We start from the raw sequence: 24,980 nt of genomic DNA on the forward strand, positions 1-24,980 counted from the left end.
GGGGGGGGGGCAGCATCCAAGGATATTGCAGCTGCATTATTACAACCAAAAATGAGCATGGATGGATAATGAAATTCTCAAAAACTGGCTCCACACTCATTTTGTACCATGAGTTTGGTGATATCTGCAAGAGAAAGGCTGCCGTAGAAGGCTGTTTTATTGCTTAATAATGCCCCATCAGCATCGCAGTGAGAGGCTTCTAGTACCTTAGTAACTTAGTTTTTGGCTCCTAATGTGACTGCCATTACATGGCCCATGGAGCAAGATCTAGTTGCATTGGTGAATTGGTGCTACTGGGCTGGTCTACTGAGAATTCTGTTTGATCAAGTGATTTGGTAACATTCCGGAAGAAGTTGACAATTCCAGGTGCCATACACAGGATTTCTGATACGTGGCAGGAAATCTAGCCATATATGCTAGCTCGATCGTGGAGGAAAATTCTTCCAGGTATAGAAGAAAGGGGTTTTTCAAGGTTTAAGTGATGAAGAAATAACAACTGGAGAAATATTGAATCTGGCAATGGGGTTAAATGTATTTGAAGATGTCGACGAAGAAAATATGAGCAAGTGGCTGAAGAGCGAAGCTTGTGAACCCGGCTTCCGGTATGTGAGCGGTACTGAAATTGTGACCGATGCACGACGACAGAACGGAGGAGACGACAGTGGAAGTGAAAGTGGGCACGAAGATAGTGACCTTGTCAGCCATTGTACTGCATTGCGATGTGTCGGTGCTTGTCGAGATTTTACGAGCCGGAGGTGGTTTCAGTACGATGACATAATTGCGGCACAAAAAATTAGAATTGATGCGAGACAGAGTGTCAGTTCCTGTTGAAAGTAGACCGACATCACAGACTATCTAAAGAAATAAACAGGCCAACAGTACTTTTACACAGAAGTTGGATAAACTTTTGAACAAAGAATACACGTCTGATAGTATCTCGATTATTCGTGTTTTTCAGATATTTGTGGATCTCCTCTCCGACTAGTGTGGATAATCGAGAGTATACCGTATATCAGAACGACAAGAGATCCAGCTTACAAGTCAAAGACGGTTGTCGTGATGAAAAACTCTTTTCACCAAATAAGTTACATTAAATACATTTCAGTAATCCTCAACCCTAATGTTTATAAAGAAACAAAAGATAGTCAAATGTATTTCGATTAAAAAAAGTGCAAAAGGACAATCTTTGTAAAGAAATGACAAAATCTTCACAGTATTCTTGAATTAACATAATTTGGGTGTAGGTACAATTCACAGACACTGTTAATATTGAAACATGCATTCACTTAATATAAATGACTTGTGCATTACAACAAACCCCTCAGCATTCTGCATGTAAGGAAAGAGGGCCTTAAAGGTATTCACCAGTTCAAATGGTTTCGCATAGCCTGAAAGAGGTCAGAACCGCTGAAAGATGTTTTTCTTAGACCACTGTAAATAATTTTCAGTAGTAGTTCATTTAATTTTGAAACTTGTCCTTTTTATTAATTTTTTCTCCACTCTTTCATCAAGTGTCTTAATTTGCTTTATATTGTTTTTGTACTGCTTTCTGAAACATTGTATTGTGACTCTGAGTATCTTTTGTCTGATATTAAAAGTTACTAGTGTTGTTTGATGTTAAACTTTTAACAATTTTTATTTCAGGACTGTCCATTTGAGTATTCTAATTTTCATTCTATACCTGTGTGTTTTTGTAGACAAACCACACAAAAATTCTATACTTTAGAAATGTGCTAACTGCTTTGTTAGTTATCCTTAATATTACCATGTTACTGTAATGTTGGACACCTTGAAAGTTTCATAATTTGAAACTGATTACTCGATAAATGTGTGTGTGTAACAATTTTATTTAACACAGTTGTTGTGTGATTAAAAACTGTAAAAATTGTGTGGTGAATGAAAACATATGGCGGAGTCATTGATAGACATTTAAACAGAGGGCAGAATTCTGTAGCTGAACTCGTACCAATTAAAACAGTGTACGTACACACACGTACACACACACACACACACACACACACACACACACACACACACACACACACACAATATGTTGTTTAAAAATATCAGTCTTTTCGAAACACGGCGGCTTATACTTTCTATTCTGCTGAGCACGTTTTGGTGCAGTTGTCATCCTCAGTGACATGCTGTTTATTTAATTGTCTGAAATATTATCTGATAACGATTTGTAAGATGAAGATACAGACATGCTATGGATTTTAATTAGGAAATTTGAGGGTCTGAAGAATCTTATTGGGACTGCACTCAGTTTTCGTTTGCGCATGCTGTTGCAATTACCAATAATTCATTTCAACTTTTCTGATGAAAAATTTAGTCAGGGAAAAATGATTTTCAATGCTTTTTTCCACTCTATAAATGCTTCACGGAATTAGCAGAAAATTCATTTTGTGGGAATCTGACTGCTTCCTTGACAGCTTATACTTCCAGTAAATTTTGTAGCAGCGTAATGAAATACATTTGTAGCAAGTGAAATATATTCTTCATTGGATTAGCTACATTCACGAATATTCCAAGAATTTGTTCAGTCATCGTCGTCATAGTTTTTAGTCTGAGGACTAGTTCGACGCAATGTTCTGCACTATGTTGTCCTGTGCAATTCACTTAATCTGTAAATATTTACTGCAACCTACTTCAGTTTTTTGAAGTTACATGCTCTAGTCAAGTTTTGGTCCTTGTCTAAAATTTCTGCGACCCTGTCTCTCCTTCCCTCCCTTACAAAATTGATGGTTCCTGGATGCCTCACATTGTGCCATAAATTAATCCCCCGCCCTCCCCCCCCCCCCCCCCCCCACCCTCTCTCTCTCTCTCTCTCTCTCTCTCTCTCTCTCTCTCTCTCTCTCTCTCTCAACTTCTAGTCACAAGGTTCTCATTAGTTATCAGATCCACCCACTTAATCAATAGCATGACATTTTGCAAGCTTCTACTTTTTTGCCTGATCTCATCATCATCCGAGTTTCACTTCCATACGAGGCTACATTCCACACAGCTTCCTTCAGAAAAAAGCTTCCTAGCACTCAAATGTATAGTGTTCATAAATTTCGCTTTTTAGAAATAATTTTCTCGATGTTGCCTGTCTGGATTTTGTGTTCTCTCTCCTTCAGCAGTTGTAAGTTACTTCGCCGACCAAATAGCAGAACTGATCATTTTCCTAAGCATTGCTGGATTTGACTACTTTACATTACCCTCATTTCACTGTTGTTGTTCTTCTTCATCAACTGATGAACTGATCTGTCAAATCCTTTACAGTCTCTTGAGAGAATTAATATCACTGAGAAAATTTGCTTTACAGATTTCTTCTTTGTTTCCATTACTGCAAGTTCTGTGTATGAATTGAATAACACTGGGGATAGGCCACAACCATGTCTCACTCCCACCTCTACTAAAACTTCTTATTTGCATCCTTTGGCTCTTATAATTGGAGTCTGGTTTCTGCACAAGGTGTAAATTACCCTATGCTGCTTGTTTTTATTCCCTCCTTCCTCCAAAGTTTCAAGAAGTAGGGAAACATTCCACTTCCCACGTGGGAAAAATATATCTAAAAAAAAAAGATGATGTAACTTACCAAACGAAAGCGTCGGTATGTTGATAGAGACACTAACAAACACAAACGCAAGCACAAAATTCAAGCATTCGCAACCCACCGTTGCTTCATCAGGAAAGAGGGAAGGACAGGGAAAGATGAAAGGATGTGGGTTTTAAGGGAGAGGGTAAGGAGTCATTCCAATCCCGGGAGTGGAAAGACTTACCTTAGGGGGAAAGAGGGACAGGTATACACTCGCTCGCTCGTGCGTGCGCACTCATATCCATCCGCACATATACAGACACAAGCAGACATATATCCTGTGTAGATATGTGTCTGCTTGTGTCTGTATATGTGCGGATGGAGGTGTGTACGCGTGCGCGTCAACTTTCGTTTGGTAAGTTACATCATCTATATATCAATCTATATATATCATCTATATATCAATATTCTTCCAGTAAATAATTTTTATATATACAGAAGTAAATAGCAACAGGACACACTCTTCACTCTCTGTAAAAATGAACACTTAGTCGACCTTCGAAGAAAGGAACTCGCTGAAGCATCTTTTGTACATGAAATGTTATCACAGTTGTGATTGTGGACAACAGTCTCTGAAAATTTACGCCAACCCGGGCCTCCCACTTATCGCGAGTGCTCACCCCGAACTTGGCTATCTGAACACGCTCCGAGGCCAGACCCGAGCAACCGTATGCCGTCTACTGTGCGTCTACAACCTGCACTTGTCCTTCAATATGTGTATTCCTGTGCAGGGGAGACATTTTAATTGAAAGTAAAATTTCATTTATAATTTGTACCCTGTAAAATACATAAGGAATGTACGAGTACAGGTTGTAGATGCGCGGTTGACGACATACGGAAGTTTGGGTCTGACTGTGAAATGTGCTCGGATAGCGTTACGTAGCTTGCGATAAGTGGGAAATCTGGCTTGGAGTCACCGTCTGGCAAAAATTTTTGACACCGTTATGCCATTGTACAGTGGACAGTTGTCCGTATTTGCCACTGCAAATCCATTTCGTATATTTCATAATGCCTGTAGTTGCTGCAGTGCCTGCTTCTTTGAACATGCTTGTGTCTCGTAAGGAACGTTGCATCACATTTCAGAAAAACACGGGCACTGGAATATCGTATTCTCCTTTCGTGTGCTAATCTTTAAACATTCCGTTATCATCAATGAACGTGGAGGCAATGTGTGTGTCAACTGCTCTGATGCATTCTTTTCGACACTGTATGACAGGCTTTAAAATCACCATTTGTTTTATAGAAACGAGCTGGTAAGTTTGGAGGCATGTCATCGTATCAGAATTAAATTTTATAGGTGAGACGAAGAAACTATTATATCCTACAGAACTGACGGTTACCCACTAAATGAATGAATAAAAACTCTACTCCTTATTTCAGCAGGATGCAAATGCCTCCTCTTGCCCCGACCTCCTCACTGACCCCCCTCCCCTTCACCCACTGCCTCAATTTCCAGGCAACAATTGTGGCTTAAAATACAATGTAAAGGAGCACCTCGGGTGGGCCAAAACACCGTAACGAGAAGTGGATCGTTACACACATAATACAGTAAATTGGAAACAGTTTTACTACTAATCCTTTTTATGCTTTCTTTCTCCTCAACTGCTGAGTGCTCACTCATTTATTTGAAGTCCAAGTACACACATTTAATACTCATGAAAAAATTCTGAAGGCCAATTCTGGTAAAAACTTTGTCCTATCACTGACTTCTATTTCTCTCTCATAATAAAATGATATAACAGTTGGACACACTAAGTTTTTACTGGCAGTATTGACTTGTGAAGCTAACTGATCGTTGAGTAAATATGTGGCCCCTTTCTTTTGTGTTTGTTTTTTACTATCTGGAGTAGTAAAAGAAACCTCAATTGTTGCGTGTAATTGCTCGAGGCTTGCGGCTGTGTTACAAAATTGCAAATTGAAATGTTACACTGAGCTGCATGTTGCACTGTATCCCACCTTCCCCTATTCGAGATAGGACAAATGGGACTGGTGTGGGCTACTTGCTTTGTGGACAGACTTCACTTCCTGGTGATTTTTCCAGTGATTCTGTCTGGCACCTGCCTTACCTGCAATTGGTTTTATGTGATCATCCCACTTTAAATCACTCTTTATGCATACACTCAGATATTTTATTGGCGTGATTGCTTCCCGTGATGGCTCTTGCAGCTGTGTAATTGTACAATAATGGCTGTCTTTGTCTATTTATGTGTAGTATATTACATTTGTTTACATTGAGCGTCACTTGCCAATCCCTACATCAAGTATTGATCCTCTGCACGTCTACTTGCACGTCATTACAAATGACACGTTGTGTTCTGTTTGTAGAAACTCTTCAGTCCAGTGACACAGTTTGGATCCGTATGCTTGTATTTTGTCCATTAGGCGACAGCAGGGAAACGCACCGAACACCTTCCAGAATTTGACGCGGATCCTGGTATCTACTGCTTTCTGGCCCCAACTCGTGACCTTCCCTCACAGTTTCACTGCTGCCCTTAACCTCCTCTTTTACTTTCTGAACATTGCAGGCATTCTCCTGCACATCTTGCTGGACTAGCACTCCTACAGAAAAGAAGTTGTAGAGAGAGTTTTTAGCTACAGGCTGTGTGGGTAGTCAGTCATCCCCAGATGGCTCAGTCATCAGGAACATCACCCACAAAATAGCAGGTCGAGTTTGAAGAGTCCCAGTCTGATAAGTGGCTTTAATCTTCCAGGAAGTTTATCGTGCCGTACTGTGCTGTACTAACTAAAGGTGAAAAAGTTAGACAAGCTGTTGCTTGTTCTCAACCATAGTATGTCTTATTTTCATCAAGCAAAACATTTTTAACACAATTTCAGATTATTGAATGGATGGCTCAAATAGGCACAGTGTAACTGTGCTTCAGCAAGAACAGTAAAAATGTTTTGGCTGTAATGTTTTTCATTCACATCATACCCTATTATAGTGTAAGGAGAAAAAAAATTACCATGTGAGTAATAAATAATTTTATTTTGTATGCTGTTTTTGGAAAACTGTAGCCCCACGTTCAGTACAAACAGTTCGTTTTGGATTGTAGGAATAATGTAGAAACATCAGGTCAGAACTGTGTTACATTGACAACAAAGAAGTAAAAAATGGCAAATTTTGATCCGAGCACGTACGAAGAACATTTGATGTCTAGATGTCTTGTTTTGTCACAGTTTCACAGTGGAAATTTTGTCCCTGGCTGAGTGCGAAACAGTTGCGTGTTAACTAGGAGTGTCAGTTAAAGGTAGTGGCAGGCAGTGTGATGACTACACAGGTAAGTCAGTGAATCTTCAGCAGGAGTATTTTTTCCTTTTTGCAGCTGTAGCTGGGAAACCAGTGAGACCCAAAAACTTTGACTGTCCTAGACCTTTCACGACTGGGAACAGCTCCTGTAGGAGACCGGACCTTACCACAGAAATAGAAAACCACACAAGTAGCCCCCCTGCCGACCTAGTCGCTTCCTGTCAAACTTCACAGCTGTCGAAGAGTTTTGCGTCCACGACTCCCGCGAGCTGCGGTAGGAGCTCCGTACGCGTTGCGTCCACCCCGAGCTTAGCACTCGCCTCGCCCTCCTCTCCCGTCACCGGTCCGAAGTCGCCGACCGCTACCTCCGGCACTGAATTTGCCGACCGGCCGGGTACAAATTCTTCTGGGCAGTCGTTGGCAATCGCGGGGAGCAGTCGTTCGGAGAAGTCCCCGTCTAAAAGCCCGTTAAAGAGAGGGTTGAAAAATTTCTTCGGTCTCAAACTGGGTAAGGAGGGATGGAGAGCTAAGGCTCCGCAGAAAGCTCCGGCAATAGAAAAAGCTCCGGCGATAGAGCGAGCCCCTGACGTCGGAATCGGTGTCCTTCAGGACGGCAGAAAGTATTCCTTCGACAGCATCTCGAGTGAATCTACCGGCTCCTCCCTGGTGTCGACACCTACCGGGAAGTTCACATTCGATTGGTCCTTGACACAGAAGGGATCTCTCGAATCTGCGACGTCACGGCAATCTGCGGAGGGTAAGCTCCGGCGAGTAGGTGGCTCGCTGGACAGCGTCTCGTCGGACAGGAGTGCTACGAGTGCGGGCAGAGATCGCGATCTGCATCCGGGGACCGGTACGGCCGAAGGGTTACCCCCTCGAGCTCTTACTCGAAACCGGAATAAAGACGGTAACGGGAAAATTGCCCCACTGGAGCACGAGCAGAGTAGTTCTTTTGAGGAGGGAGGCATCCCGTACTGTGTGTCTCCCACGGGAACTGAGGTAAATAATGTACGTCTCGAGCAAATGAAATCCCTCGAAGGCGAAGTTGGAAAGTTTGCGAGGTCAGGCATAGAAAGTTCAGCCGAGAGAACTCCCTGTGTGGACAGTTCAGGTAGAGGTAATGTGCTGGAGAAAATGGCACGTTCGTCTCTTAGCGAATCTTGTACCGAAGACGAGAGCGATACGGCTGCACGAAACTTGAAGCGAGTAGCTCCCACGGTGAACCCTCCCGTGATTAAAATTGAGAGGAATGCTGCTGCGAAAAATACGGGCAGAGCAGGTGCCTTAATGAAGTTCATAAGCAGCTCGTTCAGTGACTCGAGCTTCGACGAGCCGACGGAGGTGAGTCGGATCCGTAGAACTTCGGAGAGGGACGGCAAAGTGGAAGTGCTGAGTCGGTACTGTCGTCCTGTGGCTCTCGGAAGCGGGAAGCCGGTAACGAGTGTCGAAGGTGTCCGGAGCACGGCTACGAGTGCGGGGCTCGGTTTGAAGTCTCCCGAATCGGCGATTGGGAAGGACCCACAGAAGAGCTTGAGGGAATCCTTTAATCAACATTTGGCCAAGAGGGAGTCGTTCAACCAGAAGCTGATGCAGAGTGAGGCATTCGGAATTGCGACAGCCGGAGACACGTCTGATGGTGACGGTGCGTCAGATGCCAGTCTCGACTCGCCGGACGGTACGGGGGAGTCGCTGCGTTTCGGGCGGGATGACGGTTGGTCTGCGAAACCTAGGAGCAAATCTCCACACAGAGCGGTGAGGGTAGAGGGGTCGGCCAGAGTAACGGGGAGTGTGGATCCTTGTGGATCCGTACAGGAGAAAGGGACTGGAGCTTCGACGCAGGAGTCTAGCCCGTCGCCGCCCCCGCCGCCTCTGCCGTCGACTGCTCCCCCGGTCTCGTGCCCTTCGGGTGCTGTCGGGACTGCGGTTGCCACCAAGGTCAGCATATTCACTCCGCCACCACCTGACGTACGTCTCAACCGTGGCGAATCGGCAGAATCGTGGAACATGTTTTTGCAACAACTGGACGAGATATTGGAGAGGCATGCCGAGTTTGTGTAATGTTTGTTTGTTCCTTTGATCAGTAATTTTCTGTAATTGTATCCTTTTGTTAGTGAAATATCCAAACTGTAATTTATAAGTGGATCTAAATATTTCCCCGAAATACAAATTAGGGAAAACAAATTACTATCCAATTGATTACCTTCCTTCAGGGAGGTACCAGAGCTTTACGAAACTTCTGAAACGACAACTTGTCTGCCATCAAATGTAATTATAGTTAATTTTCTATTGTTGATGAATTTTGGCTTGATAATGCCACAGTGGCCGTAGTAGGCCAGTAAAGGAAAATAAACAATAATTACAGCCAATGACAGAAGTATTGTCGTTTCAGAAAATTTTGTAATGTTGATAGGATTGTTCAGACCTTCCCTAGTGCTGAACTGTTATGATAATTTTTTGATATTTTAGTTTTACTAGGAGTATGTAGCACTTCGTAGCTATGGTGACTTTCAAAGCAAAATTCATAATTTCCTCAGGATGAATTGAAACGACTACCTGCATCAATCGTGATTTTATTAACAACTGTGACGTGTTTCGAGAATTTTCATTTTCTCCTCAGTTTGGTACAGTGATTTTTTGTGAAAAAATTGTTATGATGTGGAGCATGTCATTAGGTTGACAAATAAGATATGTTTTCTCTATGAAAACATGGCTACATGTTGTTCATTATAATCTTGTCAGTCACTGAAATCTAATTCAAGGAAATGTAGATACAGGTGGATGACATGTTGTTCGAGTGGGGGTGGGGTGGTAGGAGGGGAAAGAGATATTATAGTGGTGATAGAACAGCAATCTGTTTAATACACAACAAGAGCAATAGTGAGATAAGAATAAGTGCCGTGTTTCTTAATGCGACCCAAATGAATTGTCTGAGATTCCAGGCTCCGGTGAGATAAGATAACAGCCCGGCTCCTCAAGAGCTTTTCTGTGTATACATCTCCCGGCCGGTAAAGTGCTCGGTCTGCACGATAACGCTGTTGCACGACTCTCTCTCGGTGTTGACTAATCTGACCTGTGCTGTGAAGTGACTTCTGGTAGCATCTGTTGAGCCCTCGCAACAAAGGATGCGACAAAACTAGACGCCTTTTGCTTGTTTTGTTTGCCAGTTTCATTTAAAATGCTTAAGCTTAGGAGGAGGAAGCTGAAGAAGAATGGTAAATACTCTTTGTTTCTTCATTCTTTTTTTGAAAAAATTGACAGTACAGTCCTGAAATTAACTGTTAGGCAGTTGAGGGCTTAATCCCCACTTGTGTCAAATGAAAATAACTATTCAGAGATACAGACAACCCGACGTTGAGAGATTCTTAGGTAATAGCTTGTGCAGAAATGCAAACAGATGTATATGACCAGAAATATTGTTTTATCCTCCCTGTGGAAATGCAGAAACGTGTTATAACTTTCCTATTTGACTTTAAAGGCATTGTCCTCAAAAGAAAAGTAGCTTGACACAGATAACAAGTAAACCTGCATCCCACATCCATATACATATGTATTTACGTATGTTTTATGCGGCGCATCTCCTCGTGTGTGTCTCTCACACACACACACACACACACACACACACACACACACATACACACACACACACACACACACACAAAATTTCCCCCACACTCCTTTTGGGAGTGGGACAGGAAAGACAATGACTGTCAACAGTCAAAGTTTCCTTTGCTGTGTTCTGTACAGTACCTATGCAGCTTTTTCATGTCCCACTTGCAAAACAAGTATGGGTGAGGAATAATTGCTTGTATGTACGAGCCCCAGTATCTCTATGCACAGAAGTTTAAGGAGGTGTGGCACTTCCTGGAACTCTAAATGCTGGTAATCAAGTTTATTAGTGAATTTTTTGTAGAATTACACTTTGCACATTGTACCAGTTTTTCAATTTGTTTTCATTAATTTTTTGGACTGAGTGTTTATCCAAATGCAGTGTAGTGACATTTCTCAAGTTACCAGTCTTTATAAATTGGTTTTATGTGGGAGGAAGACCGAGTGATCATTTGGAAGTCTTACAATGCAGGCCTTCACATTCTTGATAGTTTTATTTTTGTGGGCACTGAACCAAGATTTAAGGCACGTTTCTGTGCCTCTAAATCGGCAAAGTAGAGTCTGTTATTTGATTTTCAGAATGAGACTAACACAGCAAGCCAAACTGTTTACGCATATCCACCCAGCGGTCGAGTAGTGATATCGTCGTTGCCGGAAATCGCAGAGCCTCAGTGTCCTCTGTCACAAAGTTGGCACTGTTTGCTTTTTTTAGTATTGAGCCCTATAAATTATCTAATTTCAGTCCTCCTTCCTTTTTGTTAAACTTATTTTTGTGAGTTTGAGTTACCACAGCGTCTCTGCCTATCCTAGCACACTAACGGTTAGACCTCGATAAAACGACGGTATCGCAGAATCGAATTTGGCAGTTCCCTCGTCCCGGTGCACAATTTGCCGGTAGTTTCACTTATTGAGATTGTTTGATGTTGAAAAACAACTAAGAAAGTCTACATCTACTTGTCTACCCACAAGCTACCTTACAGTGTGTCATGGAGGATACTTTGTGTACAGCTGTTTGTTTCCCTCTTTTCCTCTTCCAGTCGTAAATGGTTCGGAGGAAGAAAGATTTCTGTTGAGCCTCAGTGTGAGTTTGAATCTCTCCAAGTTTACCCCTGTGGTCTTTTTGTAAGATGTATGGAGGAGGAAGCAAAATATTGGTTGACTTTCCTAGGAATGTACACTCACGGAATTGTAACGGTTGAGAATACTGTGAATCAGAAGGCCCAGCTTTTGCACTTAGCAATTGCACCTGTAATGAAACACGCTGCTCTTCTTTGGATCTCTTCTGTTTCTGCTATCGGTCCTATCTGTTACCCATGCCAGGCTGATGAACAGTGTTAAAGTACTGGTTGAACAAGTGTTTTGTAAGTTGCTTCCTTCGATGGGCGGATTATAATTTCCTGAGAATTCTTTTAGTGAATCCATCTGGCATATGCCTTACCTGAGTTTATTTTTATGTGGTTATTCCAGTTTGTCAGTCTGTATGGATACGCCTAGGTATAGCTGCTCATTCCGTACGGTAATTCTCCCCTGACCTGTGGTTCAGGGTGACTTTCCCGAGATCTACGTCTTTTTTTACACCTCTCTAGTCCTTTTCCTTCACCATTTCTCCTTCCCCTACAATCCTTCTGCCTGAAGGAGGAGCCACTGGCTCCGAAAGCTTGCCAATCGTGACAGTCTCAGATTTTTATCTATCCAATTTTATAGTAATTTATTGTTTTCATTGTTATAGGTAATTTATGGATTTGACTGCTTCTAGTGATTGTTCTGCAATTGTGTAATTGCTCTGCAGTGGGTCCTTCTGCCTATACGTACACAATACGAGGGACATTTAATAAATAATGCACATTAATTTTTTTTACTTACAAGCTTTTATTTCCAAAAATCTTTTTACAGTCCTTCAGTATAGTCTCTCTGCTTCTCTATGACTGAATCTCAACATCTCGGAAGCTCTATTATTCCGTCCAGGACACCACTTCTGTTCATCTGTCGTACGGCTGGGGTGATGGTGGTAGAAATCTCTTCCGGACAAATATGACAATGTCCGTGCTTAGGTTTTTTCCCCTTCTGGGAATGAGTCGATCTCTGGTGGACTCGTGTCTGCGCTGTAGGGAGGATGCGACAACACTTCCCGTCCGTATTTGCGCAGTTTCTGGACTAAGACATTCCCAATAACGGGCGAGCATTTTTGTGAAGAATGGTTGGCTCAGCCTCGAGCAACAGATTCGGGTTTTGTGCATTTTTCTGTGCAGGTTTCACCTGAAGTTACGATAATACACTGCTGTGACACTTGCTCTGTATGGGACTCTTGTCGTGACAAATCCTTGGTAATCACAAGAAAAAATCGTTATTCGTTCGAGATTTGGGCATGTCAGAATTTTTTTGGATGTGGAGAATCTGAACCTCTCCACTTGTTCGACTGTGACTTCAAGTCTGGTTCAGAGTCTCTGATCAACGGTGTTTCTGCTTCTCTTCAGCAGTCAAACAGTGTGGGACCCATCTCGCAGAAATTTTTCTCTTCTTCAAATTGTTTGTCAGGTCACAGAATACTGATGCAGTGGGCATTCTGTGGTTTCAGAGAGTTCCTCGTGAGTCACACTGAGATCTTCTTCATGAGCATCTGCCTCAAGTTTCACATTTTGTTCATCTGTCGATGTTTTTGGCTTACCGGGTTTTGAAATATCATCTGTGCTTATATGACTAGCACGAAAATGATTAACTCAACATGAAACTCTACTACAGTCCACTGTAGACTTGCCACAAACTTTACTCGATACACTGTAGATTTCTGTCAGGTTTTTGCCGTGTAAAGTTTTGATCTTGAAATACAACCTCTGGTCTTCAAGAGTCACAGTCCGTTTCTACCTCTTGACAATTTTGTGTTACAGTACATAGTGAAAAAACAAAAACATGGGCTTCCCCCCCAAATTCCAACTACATCTGATGTAATTTTCGAGGTTGTAGCATCAAACAATCTGCAGTAATACCAACTTGTGAATTATGTATGCGATGTCTCTCCTACGTTGCATTTGTTTACATGGAGTATCAATTTCAAAGCCTTGCACGAAGTGTCAATACTTTGTAGGTGTTCCTTCATTTGCTTACAGTTGCTAGCTTTTGTGTACAGCAGCATTGTTCGTGAAAAGCCTCGTGCAATTTACATTAATATGTATAGTGGAAAGCAATGGTCCAATAACACTCCTTTGGGCTACACCTGAAATTGATTTCATGTTTAATATTTGTCTCTTTCTGAGAGTGACATGCCGAGTTCTGTTTCCTAGAAACTCTTCGATCCAGTCGTACAGCTGGTCTGCTGTTCTGTACTCTCCGTGCCCTCATTAGTCTTCGTAGCCTCTGAGGATGTCTCCTGTGCTAGCAAACAACACGTCGTGCACAAAAGCTTGCATCAAACCACAGTATAATGCCCAGAAAACTATAATCTCAAAAACTTCCAAGATCTGGTTACGTCACAGTGTTACTATCCAACATTGATGTGGTAGTTTTATCCCAGTTGGGTACTGCTATGATTTTCAAAAGTGAACCTATAGTTGATAAATTGTAGTTCCACTTCACATTTGACCACATACACTAATTTGCATGTAGAAGTGAGTTATAGAAGTGTCTTAACAAGGCTCATCTGTTTTCCAGCTGATTTTTCAGTTGTTGACTGCTGTACTTTCCACGGATTCTAGCAGTGAGAATGTACCTTTGCATCTGAATGCATTATGACGCCAACAGAAAATGAGTTTCAGAACTCATGAAATCGAAACGTAGTAACCTTTCTATTTAACTCCTAAAGCAGTTCAGTCACTTCTTTATCATATCGGTGGTTGTTGGATATTGCAGAAACAGCTTATTAGGCTCAGGCTGTGTCTTTTTTTAAATAAGCAGTAGACAAGACATTAATGGAAACTAGTATGCCATCTGTTGCAAGTAGCATTCCAGAAATATCAAAGGAAACTATTCACTGTACTAAGGATATAACATAGGTCATTGCTTTTGCAAAGAGTGAAAGAGCAAAAGTTGTTTTGTCAATAGCTGTTGCACAACATATTTTTACATGGAAACTTAGCTAAGTTAATTTAACCCCATAACTTAACGACTTTTTAAAAAAAAAAATTATGTTCCAAAAAATAATAATTTAAAAAAAAAATTAATGATAAACATCCCATAATGAATGACATTACATGTAGTTATACAGCGTTATTACAAATGATTGAAGCGATTTCACAGCTCTACAATAACTTTGTTATTTGAGATATTTTCGCAATGCTTTGCACACACATACAAAAACTCAAAAAGATTTTTAGGCATTCACAAATGTTCGATATGTGCCCCTTTAGTGATTCGGCAGACATCAAGCCGATAATCGAGTTCCTCCCACACTAGGCGCAGCATGTCCCCGTCAATGAGTTCGAAAGCATCGTTGATGCGAGCTCACAGTTCTGGCACGTTTCTTGGTAGAGGAGGTTTAAACACTGAATCTTTCACATAACCCCACAGAAAGAAATCGCATGGGGTTAAGTCGGGAGAGCGTGGAGGCCGTGACATGAATTGCTGATCGTGATCTCCACCACGACCGATCCATCGGTTTTCCAATCTCCCGTTTAAGAAATGCCGAACATCATGATGGAAGTGCGGTGGACCACCATCCTGTTGAAAGATGAAGTTGGCGCTGTCGGTCTCCAGTTGTGGCATGAGCCAATTTTCCAGCATGTCCAGGTACACGTGTCCTGTAACGTTTTTTTCGCAGAAGAAAAAGGGGCCGTAAACTTTAAACCGTGACATTGCACAAAACACGTTAACTTTTGGTGAATTGCGAATTTGCTGCACGAATGCGTGAGGATTCTCTACCGCCCAGATTCGCACATTGTGTCTGTTCACTTCACCATTAAGAAAAAATGTTGCTTCATCACTGAAAACAAGTTTTGCACTGAACGCATCCTCTTCCGTGAGCTGTTGCAACCGCGCCGAAAATTCAAAGCATTTGACTTTGTCATGGGGTGTCAGGGCTTGTAGCAATTGTAAACGGTAAGGCTTCTGCTTTAGCCTTTTCCGTAAGATTTTCCAAACTGTCGGCTGTGGTACGTTTAGCTCCCTGCTTGCTTTATTCGTCGACTTCCGCGGGCCACGCGTGAAACTTGCCTGCACGCGTTCAACCGTTTCTTCGCTCACTGCAGGCCGACCCGTCGATTTCCCCTTACAGAGGCATCCAGAAGCTTTAAACTGCGCATACCATCGCCGAATGGAGTTAGCAGTTGGTGGATCTTTGTTGAACTTCGTCCTGAAGTGTCGTTGCACTGTTATGACTGACTGATGTGAGGGCATTTCAAGCACGACATACGCTTTCTCGGCTCCTGTCGCCATTTTGTCTCACTGCGCTCTCGAGCGCTCTGACGGCAGAAACCTGAAGTGCGGCTTCAGCCGAACAAACCTTTTTGAGTTTTTCTACGCATCTGTAGTGTGTCGTGACCATATGTCAATGAATGGAGCTACAGTGAATTTATGAAATCGCTTCAATCATTTGTAATAGCCCTGTATTATGACGCCAACAGAAAACGAGTTTCAGAACTCATGAAATCGGAAAGTAGTAACCTTTCTATTTAACTCCTAAAGCAGTCCAGTCACTTCTTTATCATATCAGTGGTTGTTGGATATTGCAGAAACAGCTTATTAGGCTCAGGCTGTGTCTTTTTTTAAATAAGCAGTAGACAAGACATTAATGGAAACTAGTATGCCATCTGTTGCAAGTAGCATTCCAGAAATATCAAAGGAAACTATTGACCGTACTAGGGATATAACGTAGGTCATTGCTTTTGCAAAGAGTGAAAGAGCACGAGTTGTTTTGTCAATAGCTGTTACACAACATATTTTTACGTGGAAACTTAGCTAAGTTAAGTTAATTTAACCCCATAACTTAATGATTTTTTTAAAAAAAATTATGTTCCAAAAAATAATAATTTTTTTTAAAAAAAAAAAGTAATGATAAACATCCCATAATGAATGACATTGCATGTAGTTATATTAGGACAGCTTTTAAAGCTCAAAATAATGAGTTACACAATTTTGAGCATCACCGACAATACTCGTGCTCTGAACTTTGACTAAAATATATTGAAACTTAGAAAATGACTTAAGTTTCTGTGTAGCTATGAACTCTACAAATGTATTTAACAACAGTTTGCTGTGGAAATAAATCTCGGAGGAGCTGGCTGGAGCCAGAGGATGTATTTATTTCGTACCACTGGCTAGCACTTATCACCCAACAGGCCAACTGTCGTAACTCCCAGTCTCTAGTCAAGTAACAGTATATTGTTCTTCACTTTCTGAGCCGCTAAATTCAGTGTCAAACTCAGAATCACTATAGCTGTCATTTACTCAAAGCATTGTGAACAGTAATACAGGAGAGAGTACGAAAGTGTGCATTTTGTTGTTGAGCATCGAAAGCTGCCCACATAAAGACGATAGCTAGTGGCAACCAACTTGGCCAAAATGAGACGGCCATCCTACAAATGCAGTACCAGATGTCCTCTAGCGGCTAAACACCCAACTGTCGGTGCTGAATCAGAAATAAGTGAGGTTCTATATTTTTGAAAGGGCTTTTCTTAAGTTGCCCTAGTATACTCGGGGTTTTAAGTTTTTGTCAAAATGACAGAAACAAGATAACTTGGGGTTTTAAGTTAAGGGGTTCATGCACGTGTACGCCCCCTCCCCCCCTCCACCCACACACACACACACACACACACACACACACACACACACACACAGAGATACAAGAGAGATTGTTTAGTCTCTGGAAGCTAATCCCACATTATTTTCCATACCTGAGCAGATAAACTTGTGTAGTTGTTAGCTGAGGAAATGTAATTGTTTGATGAAATGGTTATCGTGTTTGTTACGTCATTAATGCTGAAGATTTGTGCAAAAAATTATAACCTGCTAATGCAAGCTATTCCACCAATTTTCCTGGCACCCAGAAATTGTCTGGTTGATCAGTAATTTCAGCCAGCCAATTTTTGTGGGTGAACACTTTTCAGAGCAGTGGAAATTGCAATCCAGTGAACCCGTGGTGCTCAGTGGTCTTAGGTGAAAGGAAATCGAATAAAGAAGACATCATAACTGTTTCATTGATCTGAAATGAATTCTAAATCCTTTGCTTGTGCAACGACAGTCTTGAAAAGATCAGTAGATGGATTTTCTATAATTCAGTTAGTTAAATTGTACAAGTCATTGTGCATCAGGTATCACTGGTGTAACTCAAAGAAGCTATATCAGATGACATGTATAGAAAGTTCCGTACAATGTAATGTAACACTATTTGTGACATTATGCAGTCAGAGTAAAGTAATTATTATGACGGTAATTCAGGAATTACTAAAAGTTCAGCTTTAAGGAATTTAAGCAAAAGTCCTTTTCCAAAATAATGCTTAATATTTTGCTGCTTGGTATGTCTCAGTCAAAATAAACTTTTTCGCCAGCAGATGTCTACTTTTGTTTCGAAACATATTCTAGAAAGATACTATAAATTCTTAATGTATGTGGCAAGAAATTTTTCGGTTCATAACTCTGTATTTGGCAGGCTCTTGCATATTTTGAATACTTGTTCTTGTCAGACACGAGAATATTATCTTCCTCCCCTGTGCTGACCTGTATCAGGTACACCCTACTCCACCGTGTGCACTCAAAAAAAAGTTAATACACTAAAAAGTGGTTTTTAGTTTATATTTTGAGAGAACATTCGCCTTTTCATATGATCCAATGAAGAAAAGTAATTTCGATTAGTGTTGATGATACTGTTGCATAAAATTTGTACCTTAGCAAAGATTAAACCAATTTATTATTCCATGAAGCTGTTCGGTTGTAAAACTAGTTAAGTGATGAAGAAACATACTAACTTACTCGAGGATAAAATGTTGGGGCTGGAAGACGAAATCATCCTTAAATGCTTCCTTAGGGTGTAGCATCCAGTCTTAGGAAACTAATTGTGCCTTCGTATTGTTTGAAAAATGTGGAGATCAGCGGAAATTGTTACCTGGCCAGTCAAATACCTGCTCTGTGCTGTATATTATACATTAATTGATACACCAAAAATAGTAGTTGAGATCCGAATGTATTTTACACTGTATTATCGCCAGTACTCATTTGTTTCATAGATTATTCTCCTTAAAGTGGCTCCCATTATATAGTACCATTGGTAAAGCCAACCTTGTAGTGGGGATAAACTGGGCAAAATAGTTGGTAGGACCTTACTTTCCAACCTGTTTGTCTGTGCTGTCCTGTTTGTTCAGTAGCTAGCCAAGCTGTGTAGTCCTTCCTGGTGTACCTCATAACACTGCTAATATAATTCATCCTCGGTGTTTTTTTGTTGTATGGGCATTGTGTGTCTAACATTCCTTCTCCTAAAACTGCAACATCATCAGAGGTTATAAAGACTCACCTGGAGACCATCTAGTTACTGTATTTTTGCAATTTTTTATGTTAATCGTACACGAATTTCTGAACTAAAATATCACTCTCCCAAAGCCTTTCAATGGAACTCTCAAAAATTCTTGAGAAAATTGACTTACATGTTTTTTGAGGAACATGAATTCCCTAAAATGAAGGTGATTGTCATGATAGCTCTCACAGTAGCATTGGAGAATGGTAAGTGTGCAATGAAAGGATAGTTGTTTAGAATATCACAATGGTCTTTCTTTTTCTTTATTTTATTTTATTTTTCGTTTCAAATACTTAAATCATTCAATATAAAATACATCAAATATATGCTAATTAACATACATCTAATCATCATCATTATGAAAAATGTGTGTTGTCTTGTTTCTAATTACATATTACACGCAAAATTACAGTTTTCATTGGAAATATAAACTCTTAATCAATATTATATGAAAGAATATTAATAAAAATTGTCTGAACAAAAAACATTATAAATATATTAATAATATTTTATAAAATATTGATAATTAAGAAGTTATGTTTGCAATGAAAACTGAAATTTTGTGCATGATATGAAATTAGAAAAAAAGGCATGCATTTTTCATAAAATTAAATAGATGTGTGTTAATTTAGCCAATATTTGATGAATTTTATATTTAAATGTTTTAGGAATTAGGTTTGAATGGAAAAAAGACCGTAGTGAGAGTCGAGACACCAGTGCATTGTTCACCTGACTACCATTCTCCAACGGTACTGAGTGAGCCACTCTCCTGTCATGAAAATCACCTTTATTTTAGGGAATTAAATTTAAAGTTCATTGGAAAACTGCAAAGATGAATATCTCAACAATTTTTGAGTGTTGCATCGAACTGCTTTAGGATGTTGATTTTGAGTTGTAAATCTCACGTACCATAAATAAAAAAAAAAAAAAAAAAATCACAAAAATGCTGTAGCCGTGTGGTCGTCTTGTCAGCTAGCAAGCCGAACTGCGAATCTGCAGCTGTTCAACGATCAGGTTTGAACTTCGTCCGACCGCCACTGGAGATCACGGAGTCTCGGCAACACGTGTTACGGAGCTCGTGAATGTGGAAGGTATGGTGCTAAGCCCCACAACTTCTCTAATTTCAGTCCTCTTTATTTTCTATTAACATTTTTTTATGTTTTTGAATTTCTGTAGGCTTTCTAATATCCTAGCATAGTAATGACTGGACCTTTATGCGACTACAGCATCAGAGAAACGAATTTGGCGATTTTCTTTCCACAGTCAAAGATCCGCTACTGGCAATTCATCTGTGTTACCCAGACGACAATTCTTATTTTCTTTAATCCAGATCTTAATGCTTTTTTTAGTAGTTACTATGTACTCTTGACCATGTGTGCAAGGCAGTTACAGTGCTCTTGCTGTGGCAAGCAGCGGGTATTAAAGAATTAAAACTTTATTGTTGTTAATTGAAAATGGGTCACCACTGTGTCTGCTGATCCTTTCAGGAGTGAGTGGATGACTTTCTCTTTTGTTTTTTTCTCACTAGAAGCTCCAGTTCTTCTATTTATTCCTGTGGCGGCATAGCCGTTTTCTCTGGAAGCAGTTCTTAAATAATCGAGCTCTGTCTACAAGTGATGGGGCTCACAGATTGTTGGACTGATGTGACCAATTTTACAAAAGAAAGAAGCTTTGGGAACTTCCTTAGAGAAAACAAGAACAAATGTCTGGCGAACATGGATAAATTTGCAGTAACAGATTGTCTGCTAGGACCAGGGATCACCAAATCCATCTCTGTGATGCTGTGATTTGAAGTCCAGTCGTTACTGTGATAGGATGTACAGAGGGACCATACAAATTCAAAACCACAAAAAAAATCTTTAAAAGAAAAGAGGGAAGATTGAAATCGGGGAAGTCGTGGGCCTTCGTGCTAAATAAAGCGACCGGCACCAACTCTTCTGTAGTATGCGCTCCGTAACACAGATCGGCACGAGTTCGCGATCTGTTGTGGGAGTAGTCGGACGATGTCGTGACCTGGCCATTGTACAGTTAGCGTATTAACAGTTTGGCTTCTTGAGCTCGTTCGAGCTTCAAAATTGATTAAATGCACAGTTACAGCCTCTGATGATGTCTGCAGCATTAGGAGACGATCTGTTGGGCACAAAAAATTGCAATGTGTTGGAACTTGACGTGAGGGAAAAAAGTAACAGTTCAAATACCAGTTAATTTTTGTTCTATTGGAGACCACCTGTTTCAGTTAAAATACTGATGACCGGACCGAGGCTGCAGACTACCCAAAGAGTGTCTGTGTACTACAGAGAGGTACCAGTCACTAACTGCTCATTGCTGTAACCTATATCTCTCAGCAGCACTGACTCCTTGTGTGATATGCAGTACGTCTGGTGATGGTAATATTACTGGAACCGGTGACCTCCAGTGGATCGAAAATAAATTGCCATTTGAACTGCTGCTTTTTATTCTCACAAGATGTCCGCAGAGGTGGGATTAATTTTTTGAAATCGTCTGTGTGGTATTGTAGGTTGAGGTTCCAGGTATTGCACCCTGCAGCCATTCGCCCTCACAGGTCCTCGTTTGCACGTAATAGACAAAAAAAAATTTCTTAATTTTACATGATAATCTGTAACATTAAAAAATGAAATATTATACAGACTGGTCACATAGCGTAATGGATGTAGTATTGGCCTCTTGTGTGTAAGGTTAAGAGTTCTCACCAAGGGCTTTGAAAGTTTTTATTTTTAAATCTTTTCTGAAATGACTTTGATCATTGTTTTTATTCAGTTAATCAGTTTGAATATAGTTTTTTTTATTTCTATTCCTTTGTTGCATCATTTTAATTACTGTACTAACTTTTTTAAATTCTTTTTGCTTCCTATAATTTTTTCCAGCTGGAAGCTTTGTGCTTGTGAATTTCATTATGTTCATTTATCTGTCATAATATTTAAACTTTCAAAAGTGCCAATTTATCAGTTAAAAAACAAACAACAAAATAATCCATTTATATTGATTGTGCAGTTGCTTCAGAAATGCTATTTTTGTAAAAAAAATAATTCATTTTGTTGGATACTAATCGTCATACAAACATTTGAAACATGAATGCATGTTACACTAGGGATAAAATAACACTGATGAAGTTCTAAATGAATGAAGGGATTACAAGTAAAATGAAATTCAAGCAAAATGAGGAATATAAATAATGAATGCAATAACATGGTTAAAATAATGTATGATGAAATGGAAGAAATTGAATTTGTGTTGATACAAGGAGGTAATTAAAACAAGAACATTCAGAAAGATTATGTAGAAACAGAATTGTTGGGCAGAAAAATGAAAGCAATTGGAAAAATTAATATGGTGATTAAAATGATGTGATGAAGGAAGAGAAATAAAAAAATTTTAAACCAATTAATTGAATCAAATTATTATCAAACTTATGTTGAGAAAATTTTAAAAACAAAAAATTTCGAAGGACTTCATGAGATTAAAACCCAAAACCTCTTGCATACCACGCTCATGTTATAATCATTACACTATGCAACTAATCTACATAATGCTTCTTCATTAAAGCTGTAGAGCAGCGTGCGAAATTCAGAAACTCTTTTTGTCGATTACTCGCAAATGTGGGTCCGCCAGGGCAAACGGCTGCAAGGTGCGATACCTGGAACCTCGATCTACATCACCGTATAGACAGTTTCAAAAAGTCGATCCCACCACTGCGGACTTCTCCTTGTCGGAGAAACCCGTTTCCGACTGTGACCCGATGCCGTACGGCACAAAAACACCGACTAGGCTAAAGGTGGCTCGCGCTTTGCTAACTGACTCCGCTTTTCCTTCCCACTCACCGTTCCCCCGTAGCTCCCAAAGGTAAGGACACGGCGCCTCCCGTCCCACTGCCCCGGAAGAAACTCCCCGGCAAGGTCGACGGCGCAGACGCGCCTCCACTCGCCGACCCGGCGGACGACGTCGACGGCGACGGCGCGGTCCCGCCCCCGCTGTCTCGCACCGGCTCGGGGAGCAGCCTGGGCATCTACGGCAGCGTGGGCCGCACGTTTGGTGCCGGCTCGTCCCTGCTGGCCATGTCGTCGGAGACCAGCAGTGTCGGAACCGGCTGCGCCGATGACGGTGCGGACGCGGACGACGGGCTGCTCGGCGTGGAGGAGTCGCTCTTCGACCGGGAGGCTGCCGTGCCCGAGGAGGAGTTCGTCGACTTGGAGGACGGGGAGGAGCGCGTCGGCGGCCGCCTGGGCCGCTGGCCCAACTCTGAGAACCTGCATGCGCTCCTGGGAAGAGGTTCGCCCACTCTAACAGTCTGCACCTAGCACTAACTCACTCTCCTTACTAACATACTAACTTGCTCTCTGCTCTTCTTGCGGCGTGTATAACCGCTAAAAGTTTTTGAGGTTTTGAGCTGTGTCCTACAGATTTTTTTGTTGAAGCCCATGTTTCACCCCCGTGTGTGGAGTATGCCTTCAGGGGGAAATGTGGCCGAGACCTGCACTGCACTGCTAAGCAAAGTAAAATTTCAGAATGAGGTAAAAAGTTAGTGCAGGTGGCGACCGTCAGTTCTATTGCAGGTTCTGTGCCGAGAGGGAAGCTAAGCAGCTGATTTGCTGTACTTGACTTCAGAGAACAGACTTCCTCCCGACAATATGCGTACGTAAAACATTGTCAGTTTTCTCGGCGCATAAGATCTGGGTAAAACGTCGAGTTTTTGGCAACTGCCACCGTCGTCTTCCTCGGGAGTGACAGGCTGTCGAGGCTGCTGCTGTGGCGGACTTCTGTAGCCTATAGGTGGCTTGCGATAATTCTTTATGTACTGTTACTGCCTGTTGTGCAGAATGTCGACACCACCTTATCGATTGTGAACTCGAGGAATCGGCAGTTGCGGTACACAGCTTAACAGATAGACACAGGATAGTGTTTGATAAAACTAAAATTTTGTTTTGTGTGTGTACGTACTGCACTTCTGTTGTTAACCCCTTAATGCCAAGGAGTGCAAATTCGCATCGTAGTAATGCCGTGGTAATAATTGGAAGGTTAACTGTTTTTGATGAATGCCTATGCCGGTAAGTGCTGATTCTGCATGGAGATACCGACGATTCTGCCAAGTGCTGCATTCTCCCGAGTATTTCGGATGCGTTCAGAGGGCCACGATTTTTGGTTCTTATCTTTTGTACAGAAATTGATTCGAATGTTAACACACTTAAGAGGGTGTAGAAATTAAAATGTGTAAGAAGAGCTTCAACTGGGACAGCAGTTGTAACTGTAAGGTGAAGAGTCAGGTAATGTGGAACTTCCTCCGAATTGTTGACACTCCAATGGGAGCAGTGGCATCACCAGTGCAAATATGAACACAATCTGTGCCCCCTGACACCCCCCCGCCCCCCCCCCCCCCCTCCCCAGTGTATTAATGGCACACATCACCCATCAGAAGCAGTCTGTGGCGCCTGCCAAAATTTAACTTGCGCGCAGTTGATTTCGTTGTGAAATTCTCAGAGAAGGAGGTATTAGGTGTATGGAGGAATGGGGAATGTAGGCTCACCTATTAAAAATTAAACGCCACTGGAAACGTGATGCTAATACTGTGTACCATAATTTTAACCTCGCTAGTGGTGTCACACAAGGAACAAGAGGGAGAAGCAAGAATACCCATAAGTTTCTTTGTACGCTACTGACCATTACAATTGCTACACCAAGAAGAAATGCAGATGATAAACGGGTATTCATTGGACAAATATATTAACTAGACCTGACATGTGATTACATTTTCACGCAATTTGGGTGCATAGATCCTGAGAAATCAGTACCCAGAACAACCACCACTAGCCGTAATAATGGCCTCGATACGCCTGGGCATTAAGTCAAACAGAGCTCGGAGGGCGAGTACAGGTACAGCTGCCCATGCAGCTTCAACACGATACCACAGTTCATCAAGAGTAGTGACTGGGGTATTGTGATGAGCCAGTTGCTCGGCCACCATTGACCAGACGTTTTCAATTGGTGAGAGATCTGGAGAATGTGCTGGCCAGGACAGCAGTCAAACATTTTCTGTATCCAGAAAGGCCCGCACAGGACCTGCAACATGCAGTCGTGCATTATCCTGCTGAAATGTA

General features: G+C 41.3%; 2 protein-coding genes across 2 annotated transcripts in view; both read left to right on the plus strand.

Moving 5' to 3' along the window:
• Positions 1-519: 519 nt before the first annotated feature.
• LOC126426491 (uncharacterized) lies at positions 520-8,888 on the plus strand. Its single transcript, XM_050088400.1, has 2 exons — positions 520-706; positions 6,907-8,888. The coding sequence occupies exons 1-2, from the start codon at positions 520-522 to the stop codon at positions 8,886-8,888; spliced, it is 2,169 nt and encodes a 722-aa protein (XP_049944357.1).
• A 10,142-nt stretch (positions 8,889-19,030) lies between these two features.
• The window catches only part of LOC126426492 (TSC22 domain family protein 1-like), an 81,983-nt gene continuing 76,033 nt past the window's right edge, over positions 19,031-24,980 (plus strand). Inside the window, exons 1-2 of the mRNA XM_050088401.1 lie at positions 19,031-19,076; positions 22,723-23,157. Of these exons, the coding sequence (XP_049944358.1) occupies positions 19,031-19,076; positions 22,723-23,157 (481 nt within the window). The remainder of the gene's footprint in view (positions 19,077-22,722; positions 23,158-24,980) is intronic.

The sequence above is a fragment of the Schistocerca serialis genome, chromosome 11, assembly GCF_023864345.2.
Source record: "Schistocerca serialis cubense isolate TAMUIC-IGC-003099 chromosome 11, iqSchSeri2.2, whole genome shotgun sequence".
Taxonomy (NCBI): Eukaryota; Metazoa; Arthropoda; class Insecta; order Orthoptera; family Acrididae; genus Schistocerca; species Schistocerca serialis.